The sequence below is a fragment of the Molossus molossus genome, unplaced genomic scaffold (assembly GCF_014108415.1).
Source record: "Molossus molossus isolate mMolMol1 unplaced genomic scaffold, mMolMol1.p scaffold_m16_p_17, whole genome shotgun sequence".
NCBI classification, from domain to species: domain Eukaryota; kingdom Metazoa; phylum Chordata; class Mammalia; order Chiroptera; family Molossidae; genus Molossus; species Molossus molossus.
In genome coordinates this window covers 54,276,990-54,298,054 of record NW_023425352.1, presented here as the reverse complement: position 1 = coordinate 54,298,054, position 21,065 = coordinate 54,276,990, and the positions used below count along the sequence as shown (strand labels likewise).

Below are 21,065 nucleotides of genomic sequence, written 5' to 3'. Positions count from 1 at the left end.
AAAAAATTTAGATACTTGATATTATATGAATGAATAACTACTACTCTCTGTTGTAGTGACCTAGTGATCAGAAAAAGATGAGAGATTGAGGATTATCAATATATTTATAATCTGATTGCACTACTATTTTATTTTCAATTAATAGATTATTTTTTAGAATTACAGAAAAATTGAGCTGATGTTTTAGAGAGTTCCTGTATACCTCTGGTTCCCCACTTGATTGTGGTGTATAATATAAATATACATTGTTGGATTTGATTTGCTAATTTTGCTAAGGCCACATTGTTGCCATTAGTACTTCAAACAAATAGTTATCAATTTGATCAATTAAAAATAAAAAATAAAAATTTCACCTTAATTTATTTCATTCTCTGATTCTCTTCCTTTTTTTACATAGATTCAAATTTCTGAACCATATCATTTTTCTTTTCTTTGAATTTCTTGTAAGACAGGACTACTGGTCACAAATTCTCTCCATTTTTGTTTGAGAAAATCTTTATTTTTTTTTCTTTACTTTTGAAGGGTAATTCCACCGGGTACAGAATTCTAGGTTGGTGGTTGGTTCTTTTAAAACTTTAAATATTTTACTTCACTCTCTTCTTGCTTACATGGTTTCAGAAGAGGAGTCCAATGTAATTCTTATCCTTGTTCCTCTATACAAAGTTGTCCCCCTCCCCCCCCACCCCACCCCCCCCCCCCCCCGGCTTCTTTCAAGATTTTCACTTTCTCTTTGGTTTTCTGTAGTTTGAATATGAAATGCCTAGGTGTGAATTTTTTTTTAGTATTTATTATGCTTGGTGTTCTATGAACTTCCTGGATCTGTGGTTTGATATCTGTCATTACTTTGGTAAAATTCTCAGCCATCATGACCTCAAATATATCTTTTTCTCCTTTCTCTCTTCCTTCTTCTTCTGGTATACCTGTTACCTCTTTTATAATTGTCCAACAATTCTTAGAAATTCTGCTATGATTTTCCCCCAACTGTTTCCCTTTCCATTTCAGTTTGGGAAGTTTTTATTGACATATCTTCAAGCTCACTGATTCTTTCCTCACTTATGTCCAGTAGGCCCATCAAATAAATTTTTCGTATTTGTTGCAGTGTTTTTTATTTTTATCATTTTTATTTTTATTTTTTTGGAGAGAAACATCAAGGCCGGGAATTGAACCTGCAGCTCAGGTACATACCCTTGACTGGAAGGAAACCTGTGACTAGGCTGATGCTCCAAACGTTGAGCCAAACTGGCCAGGGCTCTAGCATTTATTTTTTATTCTTTCTTAGGGTTTCCAATCTCTCTGCTTCCATTACCCATCTATCTGTTCTTGCATGTTGTCTGCTTTTTCCATTAGAGCCCTTAACATAGTAATCATAGTTATTTTAAATTTGCTAGCTGATCATTCCAAAATCTGCATCATATCTGAGAATAGTTCTTATGCTAGCTTTATCTCTTCAGACTTTTTCTTGCCTTTTAGCATTCCATGCAATTTTTAATTTAGTTTTATTTTTTTGAAGTTCATGAACATGAAAATTTATTTAATGACAGTGCAGTTCTTGATCTTGCTATTTTTTATTGAAAGCTGAACATTATGAACTGAATAATAAGAAATGAGGTAATTAGGGTTTTTAGTGTGAGATTTTATGTTAATCTGGCTAGGAGCTGGGCTGTGTTTAATGTTTGCTCTAGCTGTAGGTACTAAAGGCTTCAGTTTTCTTTTTGCTCTTTCCCTGTTGATTTTGGGTTTGCCTAAGAACTCTTTCTTAGATAGGATCTGTGTTTTGCATTTCTCAGTTATAATCCACTATTATTATATTGAAATTCTGTTGATGTAGTGGTAAGGTGTTAGGGAGAAGTATTCTATAATCCTGTGATTAAATCTCAGGATTTTAATGGGTTTGAGTCCCTGGGTTGTGACCTTCAGAAGTGTTTAGTAGCCTTTTTCTCTTCCTGTCCGTATGTGAGGCATGAAACCTAGATGGGGCTGGAGATGTCCAACTGCTTTTCCCTGGGTCAGATAAGCCTTTCTAGACTACTGTCCCTTAAGAGTAGGCCTTTGTTATGGAAAACACGCTGGGCATATTTCAAAATGGTTACTTTTTCCTTCTCTCTGCTTAAGAGGATTTTTTTATCCTATCTTCACTGTAAGAATCTGCTGGGCTTCTTGTTTTAAAACCCAAAAGTGTGAGGAATCCCTAAGACTGGGCCCCCAGGAGTTCTTAACTCTCTGGCACATCCACACTCAGCCTCTAGTAATGTGTCAGAATTACCCTTAAGTTGTTTCTACCTGTTACAGACTCCAGTGGCTTCTGCAGCCTGTAAGCAGATCTCAGCTGTGATTCTCTGTACTTGACTATCTCTTCAAATTTATATGTAGCAATTTGCCCTATGACCCCAATTCTTAGAAGAATCTAAGAAAAGTCATTAATTTTCAGTTTGATCAGCTTTTTTCTTGTTGTGAGGAAAGTAGTGAAACTTCTAAGCTCTTCACATGTCCGTCAGCTGATACTGGAAGCCCTGCTCTATTTTCACAGTAGAGATTGATATATTTTTAAACTATTTTTGCATAGTTGTCTGATTATTTCTTTAGAAAATATCACTAGAAGTGGAATTTCTGGGCCAAAGATTATGAACATTTTAAGGCTGTTGATTCATATTGCCAAATTGCTCCGAAAAGGTATAATTTGCCTCTGCTAGCAGTACAGTAGAATCATTTTCAGAATTTTATAGATTTGAGAAGGTTTAAAAAACCTACTTACCTAATAAGAATTTATATATGTGTACTCCATTACTTTTTAAAAGAGAAGAATACTTTCCTTTAACCTAAATTATACTAACTCCATTTTTGCACAAAATGCTAATGGTCTGATTCTTGACCTGCAGTTTTCAGAAGCGAATTGCTGATTGCCGTTTATGGCCTGTTGAAATCACAAGAGTTCCTCTGGTCACTGCACCCAAAGGGAAAACTGCCAAATTTGATAAGGTAAATTTGTTTACTTAAAAACATTCGATGTAAGAAATGCTGCCTCAAATTCTGTCTAATACCAATGAAAAATATGAACTGATGTGGCTACTCCCTAGACCAATTGATTCTGATTTGTGGAATAGTTTCCTGATTTTAATGCTGAAAGTCTTGTGTCCCAGAAAACTCCCCTGTTCCTGGAAAATCAGGATGACTGGTCACCCTAGCTCCCTATTGTCCACTAAAAATTACTTAGCCTTTATTCTTAGAAATCCTTATTCCCTTTAGCCCTTTGTTACAATTTTACCATAGGTAAAACCATACGAAATAGCCATTTTTACATGTCAAAAGTAGTTAAATATTGTCAATATGGATCAACCTCATACATCTTTCTGAATTTCTTTTAGACTTTGGACTTACAATGTTTTAGCTTGCTAATTATTAGAGTACTAGAGTTCATAGATGTACTACTGTTCTGAAAAGATATAGCTTTGATGAGCCTAGAATATGTTCTCTAACTTGTGTATGTCTGGTCTTTTATTGTTATGGAAAAGACTGAGCCAGCACACCGGAGAAAGCAGGAAGGGAAGAGGTTCCTTTATTTACGCAGGCGGACCTAGAGGAGGCAGTCTCCAAATGCTGGGCCCGAGTTGGGGGGGGGGGGGCGGGCAACTTACAGGAGCAGGAAGCTAAAGGGGTCATGTCATTTCTAAGATGGTGGCTCAATTAAAATGGTGGTTTACTTCCTCTATCATTATATCTTTTCATAAACTCCCTGTAGGTAGGGATCCTATTGTAGAATACTTTGTATCTTCCACAGTAACTAATATGATTCATGACATTTAGCATATACTTAACACACACCTAAATTATTTTACTGATTTTTAAAATGTGCTTTTTGAAAGAATAAAGATACTACTACTGCTTAGCCAATATATACTGGCTAAGTTTACTTAAATTTCTAAACAACATAATGTTATTATGTGAACATAGGACTTTAATCTAATTTCTAATTATTTTAACAGGTAAAAACAAAAAGATTACTTTTACCCTTGTGGGAATTAAATGTGTTTTCTTTCACTTCTTTTCTTATAAAAGTTGTCTATGGCAAACCACACAGCCGTTAAAAATGATGTTAAGCCCTGGCTGGTTTTGCTCAGTGGTTAGAGCGTCAGCCCACAGACCAATGAGTGGCAGGTTCGATTCTGGCCAAGGGCATGTACCTCGGTTGCAATTTGTCCCCAGCCCTGGTTGGGTAGTGTGGGAGGCAGCCACTCGATGTATCACTTTCACGCCGATGTTCTCTCTCTGTTCCTCTCTCTCCCTCCCACTCTATCTGAACAAAAAGAGGAGAAATGTCCTTGGGTGAGGATAAAAAAAAAAATTATGTTAAGATATATTTATTGACATATTCTTCATCTTTGTAATGAGAGTTGAGATGACATTAGGGATGGCAAATACATGATGGCAGACTGTCTTTCATTCTTCTTCATCCATGGCAGATAGTACTGTTCAATCAAAACACTCTTTTCTTCTGAACCCAGATAAAGATACGGAATCTTCCTCAACACATTACTCTAAAAACCTCCACCAATTGATTAGAATGTAAGCATCAGTTAAAGCCTATTTGTCAACACTGGTCCAGATGACTTGTAAGATCCTTTCATTCATATAAATCTATGAACTAAAGCTAAAAGCCACAGCTTCTGATTTCTTTTAAAAATATTGTTGTTGTTATTGTTTTTTGCAGTTTTACTTTTTCCTAAGAAGCAACATGGTGATGTTGACTTTTTTGTTGAATATATATTATTAATTAATGTGAGTGTGTGTTGATCCAACTACTATTCATTAACACTGTTCATATTATTTCAGTGATCGTGGTATTATTAAGCCCAATTTGAAAATAAAGAAATGAAGACCCTAAAGCTCTTTCTATGGAGCATGTCTGCGCCTTTCCCCACCCCTTTCTTCCCCCAGTGTGTTCTCTCTTTTTTCTATAGCACACTTTGGGGTTTCTCTTCCTTCTTTGGTCCCTCTTTCTCCTAGGTTACAAGGGCCCTTCTACTACCTCTGTAACTCTAAATAAACTGACCCTTATAATTTGAAAAAAAAATGTGAAGACCCAAAATGTCTATGTTACTGGTCCAGAGTCAACTAGTTAAGTAACAGCTCGTTTCTAAAGCCAGGTGTTTGAATTGCTGAGTCAGAGCCCCATACCTTATATACTACATTGCTCTATAGCACTAATAGGTCTCTGGTTTTATTCCTTTAGATGGACGATGAAAATTCACTTTCATTTCATGGTGTGGCTTATGTTAATATGGTCCCATTGCTGTATCCAGGTGTGAAGAGGATTCGGGGAGCTTTTCATGTTCACCCTTACATAGACAGTATAGTCTATGAAAAGGTAGGAAAAATTGTATAGAAGGTACATCTATACAGATTTATCCTTTACGTGTATTTACTTAAATGTTTAGCCTATACATCTTTGCAGCTGATATTTGGAACTGATATACTGAGATGTTAAATACAGAGCCTTGCTGTCATTCTGCCATTGACCCTCAAAAACTTTAGGCCAAATATTTCAACAATAATGTGAGTAGTCTAAACACTTCCTAAAAAGGACAGAAATTATTAGAATGGATTTTAAAATATCAAGATTCAATGATATGTTGTTTAAAACAGACATACCTTAGATTTAGACACACATAAGTTGAAGTAAAAGAATGGAAAAGACATACTATGCAAGTAGAAAATGTAACAGAGCTGAGTGACAATATTTGTATCAGATAAAATAGACTTCAAGACAAGAAACATTACTAAAGACACAGAGTGGCATGTCATAATGATTAAAGGGTCAATTAATCATGCCACCTGGTGTGGCTCAGTGGTTGAGCATTGCCAGTTCGATTCCCAGTCAGGGCACATGCCCAGGTTGTGGGCCAGATTCCCAGTGTAGGGCATGCAGGAGGCAGCCAATCCATGTTCTCTCTCATCAATGTTTTTATCTCTATCCCTCTCCTTTCCTCTCTCTCTAAAATCAATAAAGAAAAAAAAATAAAATAAAGAGCCAATCAGGAAGACAGAATTTATACATTATAAATTATTATATAAAATATGTATATAAATTATAAATGTATACACACCTAATAGCAGAACCTCATAATACATGAAGCAAAACCTCACAAGGAGAAATAGACAATTTGACAGTAACATTTAGAAATTTCAATATTGTACTCTCAATATTTAATAGAACAACTATAAAAAACATCTATGTTAAAGATAAACTTACCATGCAATCCAGCAAATCATTCCTAGGAATCTACTCAAGGGAATTGAAAACTTGCATTTATACAAATATATGTATGTGAATGTTTATAACAGTATTATTCACAGTGGCCCAAAACTCACAACAATCCAAATCTCCACAACTGGTGAATTGGTAAACAAAATGTGGTCTATCTGTACAAGGGAATACTATTTAGCAATGAAAAGAAATGGATTAAAAATAATGTAATATACCAAGATCATTGAATTTTGGGTGAATTATATGAAATGTGAATTATATATCAATAAAGCTGTTTTTAAGAAAGGAATGGTCTGATACATTCTGTAATACCAACGAACCTTAAAAACTTAATGCAAAGTGAAAGAAGGAAGACACAAATGACTGCATATGGTGCATTACCACTTCCATGAATGTTCTCATTTCCCAGAGATGTTAATATTTGAAAAAGTTTGCATTTTAGAATCCATAAAATACAGTAATTGTAGGATTGTGAGTGATGTTTAGTATTTACAATTTTTTCTTTAATATTGTTGGACCATCTTCTTAGCAGCTTTACTGAGGTATAACTGACATATATTTAAAGTACATGATTTAAAGCTTTTGACATAGGTATGCATCTGTGAAACTTTCACCACAATCAAGATAGCGAAAATACCCATTACTCATCAAAGTTTTCTCATGGCCTTTGCTGTTATCCTTTTCTCCTATCTCTGTTCAATCTCACCCTTTTTGGGGGTGAGGAGTTTGACTTCTTTTGCACAGCATAAATTATATTTAGTTTCATCCATGTTGTTTAATTTTAAGATTTTTGTAACATTCTTTTTTTTTTTTTTATCCTCACCCGAGGACATTCCTCCATTTTTTGTTCAGATAGAGCGGGAAGGAGAGAGAGGAAGAGAGAGAGAAACATCGATGTGAAGGGACACATCGAGTGGCTGCCACCCGCACGACTAACCAGGGCTGGGGACAAACTGCAACCAAGGTACGTGCCCTTAGTGGGAACCGAACCCGGGTCTCTCAGTACCGCAGGCCGACGCTCCAACCGCTGAGCCAAACCGGCCAGGGCTTGTAACATTCTTTTTGTCATTGTAGTTGAATTTTCCCAAGCAAAGGTTTTTTTTAAAAAATATGTTTTTATTGATTTTTTTTTAGAGAGAGAGATAGAAACATTAATGTGTGTGAGAGAGAGACATTGATTGGCTGCCTCTGGCACGCCCCCCCACTGGGCATCGCACCTGCAACCCAGGCATGTGCCCTGACAGGAAATCCAACCGGGATCTCTCAGTCTATGGGACAACGCTCAATCCACTGAGCCACAAGTTAAAACTCGTGCAAAGTTTTAATTTGAACTTTTAAACTTGCCCTATTCTTCTAATCATAATTGATAGACCAGTAATTAGATCCTATTTCTTGTACAGAAATAAATGCTACCACTTAAGTTAATTTGAAATTATGTGTCAAAGATTAAAAGCTGTCTGGTAACAAGTTAGTGAGATACAAAATTAAGCTGGGTTAAGAAGTCTCCTCTTAAGAACTTAAATAAGGAGGTAGGCAGCTAACATTCTGTGATGGTTTCATCTGTTCAACAAGTATGGCAACGCAGTAGAGTTTTTTACTTCCCCTATCTCTCTTTGTTTCTACAATGTTGAAATGATCTAGAAAACTAAATGATGTTAAAGAATTATGTGGGCTTCTTTTACTTGCTTGTGATTCATTGCATTTTGTTTGTTTTTCAGACCAAGTGTTTATTTAGCGTGTTTCGAGATACTGGGCATAATTTGATTCCAAATAACAAAATAGGAGGAGTTAATTCTCCATTGTCCAAACCAGTTATTTCTAAGAACCTGAAAGAAGAAAAAATAGTAAGAAAAAATATGGAAGAAAGGCCTAGGCCTGGGGATGTGGTAGGTTGTTGAGAAGGTGATAATTTTGGTGATTTTGCTGCATTCCAGAGGCTTACACTGATTTCTCATTTGGTGACTTGCCTCAATTTGGTTTGCATGTTGATGCAGCATAATGATTATTGTTCCTGCCATTGTGAAGACCATGTAAGAATTCCATTTTTAAGGTATATTCATTTTGTTTCAGCAAGCATCTAGTATAAAATCTCAGAGCTCAGATACTCCTTTGGAAACGGAATCCTCTCTAAATCACAATCCAGAAGGACAGGTAAGTATGCATAGAATTGTAAAATTAAGTTTGAATTCATCAGTTCTTTACTGAACAAGGTAGTGTGGTATAGTGAAAGATGCTCATTGAGTTACCATCCTATATTTACCGTAACTGGTTTATGATATTGGGTAAATTTCTTTGTCTTGCTGAGACTTATTGAAATGAGTAGGTACCAGATAAACTTTAAGGTTCATTCTAGCATTAAAGATTTATGTCTTTTATTAATTCTACTAAATTGAATACTATGAGGGATGCGAAGATGCATCATCTATAGTATTTATTCATCTGCTCTCAGGATACTCAACAGTCTGGTGGGCAAAATAGACTGGTACATAACTAACTGTAACACAGAATTTTGATGAATGCTGTAGTAGAGGTATGCATAAAAGTGTTATGTGGGCTCCAAGGAGACAGATTAATACCTACTAGGATGGGATAGTCTCAGAAGTCTTCATGGAAGAGGTGGCATCTAAGCTAAGTAGTGAAAGATGAAGAGAACACTTTGCCAGATGAAAATGGAAGAAGAGGCATTTCAGGGTCAGGAAACAGCTAGTCAAAGCACAAAGAAGGTAGCAGACTCTGGGGTACATCAATTAATTCAGTGTATGGTATAGAGAAATGAAAAGAAAGGAGAGGTTCTAGGAGGTGAGAAAGAAGAGAGAGACTGAGTTGGATTATAGAAAGACTTTGAAAAGCATACTAAAAAATTTGGGCTGAATTCTATAGGTGATAGGTGACTCTCAAGCCTCATCTTAGGGACTTACATTAAAGGCTTTTTAACTTATGTGGAAATAAGACTTCATGTGTGTTTCAGGGCAGAAATCTGGCAAGGATGTGAAAAGAGGGATTGAAGTTGGGTAAGGGCTTCAGATGTCAGTTTATAGGTTTTTCTGATAGTACACATGAGTGTTGAGTACAGTTTGAGTTAAGGCAGGGATTATAAAGAAAGTCAGAAACATGCAGAGACAAGGTGGAACTGGGAAGCTTTGAGGTACTGAGAAAAAAAGTTAAAGATAAGTCAAGTTTCAAGCCTTACTTTCTGGAAGGGTGACAAAATCGTTAAGAGAAAATTCAAAAGAAAGGTTGACATAGGGGAAATGATAAGTTTGATTTTGGATACATTGTATTTAGGATGCTAGCAAAAATCTAGGTAGAAATGCCCATCAGGTCACAGTTGGTAGATAGTGGTGAGGAGGCTATGAGTGGGAATGTCAGAAGGTTATGAGGAGAATATTTCTGCAGAATTCATGAAAGAGGTTTGGTGGAAGAAAGAATGGCATTCACTTAAAACAGTTACGAGGAAGGTACTGAAAAAGTTAAACAGAGCTTCAGCTAGGGTAGATGTTTCCAAGAATAAAATTGAAAATCTTTTCCTACAAGAGTTAACTACTATTGCTATTTTTCTGTCCATTTATTTTTCTATGTAAAAAATATTTTAACAGTTAAGATTATATACACACACATATACATGTGTATATATAATCATATATATCATATATGATATCATATATTATATATATAATAATCATATATAATCATATATACATATATGTATATATAGCTGTATATGCAGTTTTCTCACTTTATTATATTGTGAACATTATCTTATGCTACTAAATTTTTTTCATAAATATCTATTTTACTGAAAAGAATAAAATAGAAAAAATGTCTTTACAGCAATATGTAGAAGCAGGGACATACATTGTGTTGGAGATTCAGCTGGACAAAGCTTTGGTTCCTAAGCGAATGCCAGAAGAGCTAGCCAGACGGTGTGTAGCAATGATTCTCATACTTGTTGTGCGAAAATAATTTAGGTATACATAAAAAAAAGTCAGTTTGTACCCACAAATGTAATTACCTCTGGGTTAAACAATAATTTTCTGCTATTTTTTTCCAGAAGAAATTTCTTTTGTTTTCTTATTACAAAAGAAGTATATACCTATTACAAAAATTTTGAGAAATTGAGATTAGATACAAAGTACAAAGACACACTGATTTCTACTCACCTGATAGCCGCTTTTAACACCTTGGTATTTATTCTTCTAGAGTTATTGTAAAGCCCCTCTATTAAACAAACACACACCCATGTCACATATAAATATATGTAATTTTTTAAAACTATTTTTATATTGTACTATAGTGCTTTGATTGTTTTTCTAGGAAGTTGTCATTTCACCAAGGTTATCCATTTGTTGATGTACAATTGTTCATGGCATTCTCTTTCTCTTTTTCTCTTTGTAAAATGGGGAGTAATGTCTCCTCTCTCACTTCTCATTTTAGTAATTTGAGTCTTTTTTTTCTTAGTCCATCTACCTAAGAATTATCAATTTTGTTGATCTTTTCAAAAATGAGTCTTTTTGTTTTGTTAATTTCCTCTATTGTGTTTCTTTTCTCTATTTTATTTATCTCTACTCTAATTCTATTATTTCCTTCCTTCTGCTAGCTTTGGGTTCAGTTTGCTTTCCTTTTCTAGTTCCTTAAGGTATACAGTTAAAATTATTGATTTGCAAGCTTTCTTCTTTTTAATATCTGAGTTAGAGCTATAAATTTCTCTCTGAACACTTCTTTCACTGCATTCCATAAGTTTTGGTATGTTGTGTTTTTGTTTTCATTCATCTCAAAGTATATTCTAATTTCCCTGTGATTTCTTCTTTGACCTATTATTTAAAAGTGTATTGCTTAATTTCCACATATTTGTGACTTCTCCAGTTTCCTTCTAATTATTGATTTCTAGTTTCATTTCATTGTAATTAGAAACTATATTTTATATTATTTCAATTTTTTAAAAATTTATTAAGATTTGTTTTGTGGCCTAACATAGTCTATCCTGTAGAATATTCCATGTACACTTGAGAAGAATGTGTATTCTGTGATGTTAGGTGGAATGTTCTGTATGTCTGTTAGGTCAAATTGTTTTATATTGTTATTGCTTTTTCTTTAAATATGTTTTTATTGATTTTTTTAGAGAGGAAGGGAGAGAGAAAGAGAAACATCAATGTGAGAGAGAAACATTGATCAGCTGCCTTGTGCACATCCCCTACTGGAGATTGAGCCAGAAACCTGGGCATATGCCCTGATCAGAAATAGAACCAGGACCTCTCAGTCCATGGAATGACACTCAACCCACTGAGCCACACTGCTCTACTTTATTTTTAAAGTCCTTTATTTTCTTATTGATCTTCTGTCTGATTGTCCTATCCATTATTGAAAGTGGGATTTTAAAATCTCTAATATTAAAGAACTGTCTATTTCTCCCTTCAGTAGTCTCAATTTTTGCTTATATATTTTAGGGCTCTACTATTAGGTTCATATGTGTTTATGATTGTTATATTTTATTGCTTTCTGGAACTTTCTATACATCTGCCTATCTATCTATCTATCTATCTATCTATCTATCTATCTATCTATCTATCTGCCTATTTATCTACCTGTCTATCTATCTAGTTCTTTTTGTCTCCTGTTACCTTTTTTGATGAAGTCTATTTTCTCATATGGTAATATAGCCACCCCAGCTCTGTTTTGGTTACTATTAGCATGGGATATGTTCATCTATCCTCCTACTTTCAATTTCTTTGTGATTTATTTATTTATTTATTTATTTATTTATTTATTTATTTATTTTTGTTACAGATGTTTCTTCTTTTCCCCCCACTGATTCCCCCTACCACTCCCTCCCTGCCCTTTGTTGTCCATGTCCATTGTTCATGCGTACATGCATATAAGTTCTGTGGTTTATCTCTCCCCCCACCCTCTCTTCTGGGGATTGTCAGTCTGTATCCCACTTCCACGTCTCTGGGACTACCCCATTCCTCAGACTGTTATGTTCATTATATTCCACAAATAAGTGAGATCATGTGATACTTGTCTTTCTCTGTTTGGCTTGTTTCGCTTAGGATAATACTTTCCAGGTCCCTCCGTGTCGTCTCAAAGGATAAGAGATCTTTCTTACAGCTGCATAGTACTCCACTGTGTATATGTACCACAGCTTTTCATCCATTCATCTACTGATGGACATTTGGGCTGTTTCCAGGTCTCAGCTATTGTAAATAGTGCTGCTACGAACATGGGGGTACATATATTCTTTCTGATTGGTGTTTCAGGCTTCTTAGGGTATATTCCTAGAAGTGGGATCACCGGGTCAAATAGAAATTCAATTTTTAATTTTTTGAGGTAACACCATATTGTTTTCCATAGTGGCTGCACCAGTCTGCATTCCCACCAGCAATGCACTAGAGTCCCCTTTTCTCCACATCCTCGCCAACACTTGTTGTTTGGTGATTTGTTGATGGTGGCCATTCTGACAGGTGTGAGGTGATACCTCATTGTTTTAATTTGCATCTCTCTGATGATTAGTGTCTTTGTGTTCTTATATCTAAAGGGAATATCTTGTATGCTGCAAACAGATGGACCCTAAAAAAATTTCAATCTACCAAACTTTGCCTTTTAATAGAAGTGTTTAATCCATTTATATTTAATGCAGTTACTGATAAAGGATTTACTTTTACTATATATCTATTTGTTATCTGCATGTCTTCTATGTTATCTGTTCTTGAATTCCTCATTACTGTCTTTTTTATATTTAATTGACTTTTTACAATGTATCATTTAGATTCTCTTCTTTCCTTCTCTTATATTTTTAAATTTATTTTCTTAGTGATTACCTTGTGGGTTACAATAATCATCTTAAACCTGTAACAACTTAGTTTGAGTAATACCAATTTAACTTCAATATTATACACTCTGTTCCTCCTATACATCTCTCTCTCTTCCTCTTTGTATTATTATTGTCACAGATTATATTTCATATATTGTATTATGTATTTGCCTTCTAAAAAAAAGAGGTAAGGAGGAGTTACAAATCAAAAATTGCCAACCAAGAATCCTATATCAAGCAAACTATCCTTCAAGAATGAAGGAAAAATTAAGACAATCCTAGATAAACAAAAGCTAAGAGAATATTACTAGACTAACCTATAGGAAGTACTAAATGAAGTCCTTCAGGCAGTTTTTTCTCTCAGAACTTTAAATGTTACCCACATGCCTTCTGGCCTCCATGGTTTCTGATGAGACATTGTTGAAATTATCTGTTAACCTTATGTGATGAGTCATTCCTCTCACTGCTTTTGAGAGTTTCTCTTTGTCTTGGTTCTCTCTTCTGCCTGATCAAATTTGTTGAATTCTCTAATGACTTTCTCATTTCAGTTATTGTACTTTTCAACTCCAAACTTTCTATTTGGTTCTTTTTTTTGTTTATTTATTATTATTTTTTTATCCTCACCCGAGGACATCTTTTTTTGATATTTTGTTCAGATAGAGTGGGAGGGAGAGAGAGAGAGAGAAACATCGACGTGAAAGGGACATATCGAGTGGTTGCCACCCACATGATCCAACCAGGGCCAGGGACAAACTGCAACCGAGGTACATGCCCTTAGTGGGAACCAAACCTGAGTCTCTCTGGACCACAGGCCGACACTCTAACCGCTGAGCCAAACTGGCCAGGGCAATTTGGTTCTTTTTTAAAAAAAAATAATTTCTGTCTTTTCACTAGTATTCTCATTTTGTGCATACATAATTTTCTGGTTTCTTTTAGTCCTTTGTCTATGGTTTCCTTTAGCTCTTTGAGCATATTTAAATTGGTTTATTTAACATCTTTTTTTCTTTTTTCTTTATTGATTTTTTAGAGAGAGAGGAAGGGAGAAGTAGAGAGAGATAGAAACATCGATGAGAGAGAACATCAATCAGCCACCTCCTGCATGCCCCTCACTGGGGATCAGGCCCACAACCTGGGCATGTGCTTGGACCTGGAATGGAACCAGCGATCTCTTAGTACACGGGTCGACGCCACTCCAGCCGGGCTATTTAACAACTTTTTATAGCAAGACCAGTATTTGGGCTTCTTCAGGGATATATTTCTGTTCATTTATTTCTGATTTTGAAAATGTCATATTTTTATCTTTCTTGGTATGTTTTGTGATTGTTGTTGTTGAAAACTGGACATTTGTACACTAGAATGTGGGAACTTTGGAAATAAAAATTCCCCCTTTCCCAGGGTTTGCTGTTTTTAATTAAGTTGTAGCTTGTATTCTACTAGTGTTTTGACTAAGATGTCCTTGAATGCAGAGACCTTAATATATACAAAACAGCAAAACTAAAACAGAAAAAAAAACTTTTTTTTTTTTTTTTTTATCTTTGTAGGTGACTGTGGTGAGCCATTCTTTTAACAACTTAATCAGGCTGTTTATAATCCTACCTCATATTTCACTTCCTGTTTGCAATGAGACTATAGATCAGTCATTGGTGAAACTTAAGGTCTTCTCATTTTTTTTTTTCTGAGTGCAATTCCAATCCTGGGCATGTGTATAGATTTCTAAATTCCCTAGTATATACAACTACATTTAAATACCCTAATTTCCACCCTGGCGGGTTTGGCTCAGCGGTTGGAGCGTCGGCCTGCGGTCCGGAGAGACCCGGGTTCGGTTCCCGCTAAGGGCACGCACCTCGGTTGCAGTTTGTCCCCGGCCCTGGTTGGTCGTGCGGGTGGCAGCCACTTGATGTGTCCCTTCACATCGATGTTTCTCTCTCTCTCTCTTCCTCTCTCTCCCTCCCGCTCTATCTGAACAAAAAAAAAAAAAAAGGAAAAATGTCCTCAGGTGAGGATAAAAAATAAATAAATAAATAAATACCCTAATTTCCTAAAGATACTCCCTGGCTTTTCCTCCTAAGCCTTATGTGGGTTTCAAATTAGGAAAAACAGAATTGAGTGTCTATGTCAGCCCTGCAGGTAGCCCCTTACAGGTTAGAACAAACACAGTGACTTGCAAATAAGGTCTGCTCTGCTCCTTCAGAACCAGGGACTGGTGTACCACACTGGAAATGCAAACTCCTGTCCTTAAGACTGACTCTAAACTGGAGATGGAGTGGGCAAAGGGCCAGCAAAAATGTACAAAGCTTTTCTACTCTTTTCAAACTGCCATTTTCTTGATTCAGTTTTTGCTTCATTGCTGTAAACCTTTGACTGTTTTCCAGAGTTCTGACATAGTTGGTTCTGACAGTTTATGTTTTTTTTCAATGTTTCTGTGGAGGGATGGGAGTTTGGAGTTATGTACTCTGCCATTTTGCTGATGTCTAGACTTTGCCTTTTGGTGTGAGGAGCACCATGCTCACAGGTAAAAGGAAATGATAGCTTTTATCTTGAAGGCTATTCACTATAGATATTTTTAGGGGTTTTGATAAATACTCTTGAATTGCCTTCCAAAAAGTTTGAAGTTCCACAAGTAATATATGAGACTACTGTTCCTTCATACATTCACTGACACAATAATTATTTACTTATGCTATTTTGACAGGGAAAGAAAGTTTATCATTTTAATTTTAAACTATATTATAAATGCTTTAGTATGATTAAAAATTTTAAGATATTTATTTGTTATTTGGAAGTTTCCTTTTCAGAATTACCTACTTGTAGTGGCACATTCATCTTTTATACCATCTTTTTTTTTTTTTTTTTTAAAAGATGTTTTTATTGCTTTTTAGAGAGAGAGGAAGGGTGAGAAGGCGAGAGAGAAAGAGAGAGAAACATTGATGCAAGAGAGAAACATCGATCTACTGCCTCCTGCACCTCCTCTACTGGGGATCATGTCTGCAACCCAGGCATGTACCCAGACCAGGAATCAAACCATCAAACTTTTGGTGTGTGGATGATGCGTAACCAAATAAGCCACATAGGCCAGGGCTTATACCATTTTTTACCCTTTTTAAAATTTTTATTTTTACTGAATTTATTGGGGTAACAATGGTTAATAAAATTATATAGGTTACAGGTGTACAATTCTGTATTACATCATCTGTATATTGTATTGTGTGTTTACCACCTAAAGTCAAGTCTCCTTCCATCACCATTTTATCTCCCCTTTACTTTCTTCTGCCTCCTCCCACCCCCACTTTCCCTCTGGTAGTCACCATACTGTTGGTCTGTGTAATGTGGGATCTGGTAGTGGGATAGTAGAGGTAGGGTATTTTTTGTTTGGGTATGGAACTGTGTTGCTGAAGGGATTTGGAGGTCAAGATCATCAAAATTAAAAAGAATAAAGAACAACAACATAAAAGAACAGAGGAATTGCTCACTTGTTTGTTGATTTAGTAATGATAGCCATTCTGACAGGTGTGAGGTGATATCTCATTGTGGTTTATTTGCATTTTTCTGATTAGTGATTTGAGCTTTTTTTTTTAAATTTATTTTTTATTGATTAATTTTTGTTACAGATGATTCTCCTTTTCCCCCCCACTGATTCCCCCCTCCCCCTCCCCTCCCTGCCCCTTCCCCAGATTGTTGTCCATGTCCACTGTTCATGCATACATGCATATAAGTTCTGTGGTTCATCCCTCCCCCACCTCCCCACTCCTTAGGGGATTGTCAGTCTGTACCCCGCTTCCGCGTCTCTGGGACTACCCCATTCCTCAAACTGTTATGTTCATTATATTCCACAAATAAGTGAGATCATATGAAATTTGTCTTTCTCTGTTTGGCTTGTTTCACTTAGGATGGTACTTTCCAGGTCCCTCCATGTAGTCTCAAAGGATAAGAGATCTTTCTTTCTTACCGCTGCGTAGTACTCCATTGTGTATATGTACCACAGCTTTTTGATCCATTCGTCTACTGATGGGCACTTGGGCTGTTTCCAGATCTTAGCAATTGTAAATAGTACTGCTACAAAGATGGGGGTACATATATTCTTTCTTATTGGTGTTTTATGCTTCTTAGGGTATATTCCTAGAAGTGGGATCACTGGGTCAAATGGAATATCAGATAAGGGGTTAATTTCCAATACATATAGAGTGCTCATACAACTCAACAAAAGGAAGACAAGGAACCCAATTAAAAAATGGGCAGAGGAACTGAATAGACACCTCTCCAAACAGGACATACAAATGGCTAAGAAACATATGAAGAAATGCTCAACATCACTAATCATGAGAGAGATGCAAATCAAAACAACAATGAGGTATCACCTCACACCTGTCAGAATGGCCGCCATCAACAAATCATCAAACAACAAGTGTTGGCGAGGGTGTGGAGAAAAGGGGACTCTAGTACACTGCTGGTGGGAATGCAGACTGGTGCAGCCACTATGGAAAACAATATGGTGTTACCTCAAAAAATTAAAAATTGATCTTCCATTTGAGCATTTTTTAAATATATCTGTTGGCCATCTGTATGTCCTTTTTGGAGAAGTGTCTATTCAGGTTCTTTGCCCATTTTTTAATTGTTTTTTTTTGTATTTCTGGTGTTGAGGTGTATGAGTTCTTTATGTATTTTGGAAATTAACCCCTCATCAGATGTATCATTGGCAAATATGATCTCCCATACAGTGAGTTCCCTTTTCATTTTGTTGATAGTTTCTTTGCTGTGCAAAAGCTTTTTAGTTTGATGTAGTCCCATTTATTTATTTTCTTCCCTTGCCCTTAGGAGATGTATCAACAAAAATGTTACTAGGAGAGATGTCTGAGATTTTACTGCCTATGTTTTCTTCTAGGATTTTTATGGTTTGGCAACTTACATTTAAGTCTTTTATCCATTTTGAGTTTATTCTTGTACATGGTGTAAGTTGGTGGTCTAGTTTCATTTTTTTGCATATACCTGTCCAATTTTTCCAACACCACTTTTTAAAAAGACTGTCTTTATTCCTTGCCTCCTTTGTCAAATATTAATTGACTATAAAGTTGTAGGTTTATTTATGGTCTCTCTGTTCTGTTACATTGGTCTATATGCCTGTTCTTGTGCCAGTACCAGGCTGTTTTGATTACAATGGCCTTTCAGTATAGTTTGATATCAGTGATCCCACTTCTGGGAATATACATGAAGAAACCCAAAACTCTGATTCAAAGGAATATATACACCCCTATGTTCACTGCAGAGGTATTTACAATACCCAAGATCTGACACAGCCCCAAGTGCCCATCAGTAGATGAGTGAATAAAAAAGCTGTGGTATAGCCCTGGCCAGTTTGGCTCAGCAGTTAGAGCATTAGCCTGTGGTCCAGAGAGACCGGGTTCGGTTCCCACTAAGGGCGTATACCTTGGTTGCAGTTTGTCCCTGGCCCTGGTTGGTCATGCGGGTGGCAGCCACTCGATGTATCCCTTTTACATCAATGTCTGTCTCTCTCTCTCTCTCTCTCTCTCTCTCTCTCTCTCTCTCTCTCCCTCCCTCCCACTCTATCTGAACAAAAAATGGAAAAATGTCCTCGAGTGAGGATTAAAAAAAAAAGCTGTGGTATAGTTACACTATGGAATACTACTAGGCCATAAAAAAAGAAATCTTACCCTTTCCCCCCCCTAACTCTTCACCTGAGGATATTCTTCTACTGATTTTTTTGTTTAGATAGAATGCAAGGGATGGGGGGCGGGGAGAAAGAAACATTGATGTGAGAGAGACACATCTATTGATTGTTTCCAGTGCCTTCTGCATGACCCTGACTGGGGCTGGGGAATAAACCTGCAACACAGGTATGTGCCCTTGACCAGGAATTGAAACCATGACCCTTCAGTCTTTGGGCCGTTGCTTTAACCGCTGAGCAAAACTGGCCAGGGCTGGAAATCTTACCTTTTGTGACAGCATAGATAGACCTGAAGATTATTATTCTAAGTGAAAAAGCAAGTTAGAGAAAGACAACTTATATGTGGAATCTAATGAATAAAATAAAGTGATAGACAAAAATGAAGTGGAGGCATGGATACATGAAACAGACTGACAGCTGTCAGGAGAGGGGGATTGGATGAAAAAAGGTGAAAGGATTAAGCAAAAAAAAAAATTATATATATATATATATATATATATATATATATATATATATATATACATACACACATAGACACAGACAACAGTGTGGTGATAGCCAGAGGAAAAGGGGTGGGGAGTAGGTGGAGGCGGGCAAAGGATGGGAAAATGGGGATGGAAAGAGTTTGCTTGGGACCATGGGCACTCAGTGCAGTATATAGATGAGGTTTTATTGAGTTGTACACTTGAAACATGTACCCTAATATATTCAATAATAAATGTTATCATTTCAGTGTGTAAGTCTTTCTCTAATGAAATATGGTTCTTCACTTCACCACCCCAGCTCCCAACATAGTCTTTCTGCCTTCCTGCATTATTTTTCTCCATGGCACCTACCACTAACATATTTATCTTGATTATTTATGTTGTTTATTGTCTTCCCCACTAGAATATAAGTTCCATGAGGGCAAGCATTTTTGCCTATTTTGTTTAATGCCCTATCCCCAATACCTAGAAAAGTGCCCGATGGATAAGAGCCACTCAGTATATATTTTGAATGGATGAATGAATAAATAACATTGCTTCTGGAGAGGAAACTGTGTAGTTGGAAAACAGGGTTGGAAGGTGATAGTTTATTATATATTGCTTCATACCTCTGAAGCTTTGAACCACATGGATATATTACCTATTAAAATAAATAAAATTAGATTAGAAATTACATAGTATTTATTTAAAAAACTGTGAATTTGATTGTAAACTCCAAGGGAGTACAATATACTTTAGCAGGACTCTGAAACTATAAGGAGGAAAAGCTATAAGTTAATTCCATCTAGGTTGTTGTAAACTGTCCAAAAATGGAAGGTAGAAGTTTAGGCATAAGTAGTTTGATAATGACAAAATGTATATTTTTGCTCACCATAAAGTGTAATATAATTATTATAATTTAAAGCAGTCTTATAAATTGTGACCTAGATTGAGAGGGAAGAAAAGCTTTCACTTGCCCGTACCACTTAAATTTCCAAAACTGTTTTCAGAGGCTCTACTGAGTGCAACTAAAATCATAACACCAATTTCTTTCTAACCTGAGTCCAGCAGCCCCTTGTACAAAGCAGTGTTTTTAAAACAATATGTAAAGCCAGGGCTCAAATTAGCTAACAGTGTAACTTAACTACTTTCTGAGTACCTGCTTCTTTGCTCCCTTCCTGTCTAGTTCACAGTTATAAAATGTTCTGGCATTCATGTCTAGGCTTTTACATGAGAGAATAGCACAGCTCAAGTATGATGGGGGAACAGATCTTAGATCTCCCCCACCCAGACTCTTTGGGGGTGAGAAATAAGAGAACATAAATCTTCAGATAATAAAGTTGTTGTTTCCTGATGTAGGGTCAAGGAAATGATTCCTCCAAGGCCGCCTCTTACCCGCAGGACAGGAGGAGCTCAGAAGGCAAGTGCTAATGCCAAGGTGAAAATATAAGTAATAAGGTGTTGAGTGCATCATTTGAAAATAAGGCATGGATTCTTCAATGTGCTTTTTAGAAGGGGTGAGAAATTGTAGCTTCACATATTTTCCTTCCTGTGTCAATTTGTGATCAGTGACTTACAACAAACAGTATTCAGTGTTTGATCTTTGGTCGGTGGTCTCTGAGCTGGGAAGAAAAGGGAAAGTTATACCTAAGGTATTATTGAATGTAGAACACAATCCAGTTTCAGAATTTTATTCCACATCTTGACCTCTTTAAGGTCTCTTTACAAGACATTTTTTTTTTTTAATCCTCACCCGAGGATATTTTTCGATATTTTGTTCAGATAGAGTAGGAGGGAGGGAGGGAGGGAGGGAGAGAGAGAGAGAGAGAGAGAGAGAGAGAGAGAGAGAGA

The 21,065-nt window shown here is 36.2% G+C and overlaps 1 protein-coding gene across 2 annotated transcripts in view; it reads left to right on the top strand.

Annotated features, from left to right (window-relative positions):
* Nucleotides 1-21,065, top strand: part of CFAP70 (cilia and flagella associated protein 70) — a 105,722-nt gene that overhangs the window by 27,059 nt on the left and 57,598 nt on the right. For both annotated transcript variants that reach the window (XM_036265116.1, XM_036265115.1), the window contains 6 exons: nt 2,877-2,976; nt 5,228-5,362; nt 7,981-8,148; nt 8,333-8,413; nt 10,094-10,185; nt 20,574-20,634. In XM_036265116.1, the coding sequence (XP_036121009.1) occupies nt 2,877-2,976; nt 5,228-5,362; nt 7,981-8,148; nt 8,333-8,413; nt 10,094-10,185; nt 20,574-20,634 (637 nt within the window). The remainder of the gene's footprint in view (nt 1-2,876; nt 2,977-5,227; nt 5,363-7,980; nt 8,149-8,332; nt 8,414-10,093; nt 10,186-20,573; nt 20,635-21,065) is intronic.